Source organism: Bos indicus x Bos taurus, chromosome 18 (assembly GCF_003369695.1).
Source record: "Bos indicus x Bos taurus breed Angus x Brahman F1 hybrid chromosome 18, Bos_hybrid_MaternalHap_v2.0, whole genome shotgun sequence".
Lineage (NCBI taxonomy): Eukaryota > Metazoa > Chordata > Mammalia > Artiodactyla > Bovidae > Bos > Bos indicus x Bos taurus.
Window position 1 is genome coordinate 19,640,766 of NC_040093.1, and position 2,103 is coordinate 19,642,868.

At 49.8% G+C, this 2,103-nt stretch overlaps 1 protein-coding gene across 1 annotated transcript; it reads left to right on the top strand.

Moving 5' to 3' along the window:
• Positions 1 to 565: 565 nt before the first annotated feature.
• On the top strand, positions 566 to 1,900 carry LOC113875708. The gene is made up of 3 exons (XM_027514405.1): positions 566 to 626; positions 970 to 1,226; positions 1,602 to 1,900. The coding sequence occupies exons 2-3, from the start codon at positions 1,008 to 1,010 to the stop codon at positions 1,746 to 1,748; spliced, it is 366 nt and encodes a 121-aa protein (XP_027370206.1). The 5' UTR covers positions 566 to 626; positions 970 to 1,007; the 3' UTR covers positions 1,749 to 1,900.
• Positions 1,901 to 2,103: the final 203 nt, after the last annotated feature.

The following is a 2,103-nucleotide window of genomic DNA, read 5'->3' on the forward strand; positions in this document are numbered from 1 at the left end:
GCTTAGATGTTCCTTCTCAGAGGGACGTTTTCTGCCTATTCAACCCCACCCCACAGTCCCGTGTGGGCCCTGGGAGTCCCTCTCCCTCCCCTTTCTAGTTATTCCTCGTAGGTCTTAATCTTCCATTAAATCGTTTAATCTATTTGTTTGGGTGTTTTTCCCCTTCTCTTCCAGCGACTGTAAATTCCAGGAAAGCCATGGTCTTGTCTGACTTAGTTACTACACCGTCCTCAGTGCCCAGCCTAAGTCTAGTGTTCAATAGGCTCCTTGTAGGCATATCAATAGGCCTTTTGCACTCAGATTCAATCTGGAAGTAAGACCCACACACTGTATGTTGAACCAATCAGGAATTCAAGTTGGGAACGACAACATAAAGGGCGAATACCTAGTCCAGTTTTTCACGGAATCAATTAAGAAGTCAAGAAGAAAGGGGATTGGCTAGGTAACATCACTTACCTACACTGAACCAATCAGAAGCCGGATCTGAGCACGGGCGGCACAACTATACGGGAACAGCCAATCATAATGCAGTGGTGGTCAGTAGGGAAACCACGCCCAGTAACTCAAATCCCCGAGGCTGCCTCCGGGACTGAGAGGTGAAGGGAAGTCCTAGACACGTTAACTAGGTTTATGATGGGTTATCAGAAAATTTAAGTGTGTATATGTGGAGGATGTTGGGAGAGTTAAGCGGAGGAAAGTAGTTAGAGGGAGATACGGAGTGGGTAATGGGGCAGGGTACAGAGGAGTTACCAGAGGATAGAGGAGGGTTGAATCGTGCTATAGGGCCAATCGAAACTGTTATATAGGCACATATATGGTATGGCGGGTTCTGGTTTGGTGTGCTGCCCCCTGGTTTGGGGCAGTGTCTCGTTTTCAGTGCCTGTCTGGGTAGAGGGATTGGTTCGGACAGTCTTCATTTCTTGGGAACTCAGATATCCCCTCTTTGGGTCCCATTTCCCTCGTCTACAGATTGCACCTGCTCAGCGTCTCCTCCTCTGGCCAAGGTCATGGCTACTGAGACTGACCCCAAGGACCGAGAGTCCAAGATTGCTCCAGTGCAGGTTATCCCACTGCAGCAGGTCCACCCGATGCAGAAGGTCTACCCGATGCAGCCAGTCATCCTGGTGCCCTTGAATCCCCCGGAGAAAGATTATTTGTTTCTCTCCATCACTTCCTTCTTCTTCTTCATTCTGCTGGCAATCCCGGCCCTCTTGTTCTCCTTCAAGGTGGGCACCACTCAGCTACCACCAACTCCTGTAGCCCCCAGATCTGCCTTCTCTGTCCCATCCCACCTTCCTGCTCCTCCCTAACAATCCCCTTTTCTTCCTCCTGGGGGATTTACTCCTGCTTCACTACGTAGCTGCCCTTGTTCCTCCCCAGGAGCCCCCTCTCTGCTCCCCACTCCTGTGTTTTGCCCAGACCCACACCCTCATCCTGGCTCCCTTCTTTCTTCCTTTTTCCACTGAGGTGCTGACCCCTGCACTTTACACCCCCACACCGCTGTTACTGGTCTTTCACACCCCACCTCTCCCCAGGGATGCCCTTCCCTCATCCCCTTTCTCCTTGGAAACACTGCCACCAGCTTGCCTTCATCCCCACAGACCCGTGAAGCCAACATCCTTGGGGACCAGAGGAAAGCACAGAGAAATTCCAGACTGGCCTTGGGCTTCAGCATCTCAAGCATCCTGGTGGGCTCCACTCTCATTATTTCCTCCATTGTTATCAGAGCCATAAAGCAGCAAGAATGAGATCATCCTGAAAGTTCAGTTCCCTCAGAAAGTTATGAACTGTACCTCATGGGTCCTCTTGGAGCCTTTGAACTTGAACATCAGTAGCCTACCTATACTGGGGGGAAGTTCCCCACCGTTGGGTTTTTGAGAGCAATAAAGTTTATGAGGAAGTTTCTGCTTTCCTTTAATCTGTATGTATGTGTGTGTGCACACATGTTCTCATGCCCCTGCATGTCCACTTCAGAGTTCCAGGGGGCTTATTTACACATTCAGTGAATAATGCAAATCATTTATTAGGCAACCACTCTACTGTGTCAGGCAGTTTTAGGCCTTAGTGATTCAGTGCTGATTCAAGAGATGAGGGATCTACCTC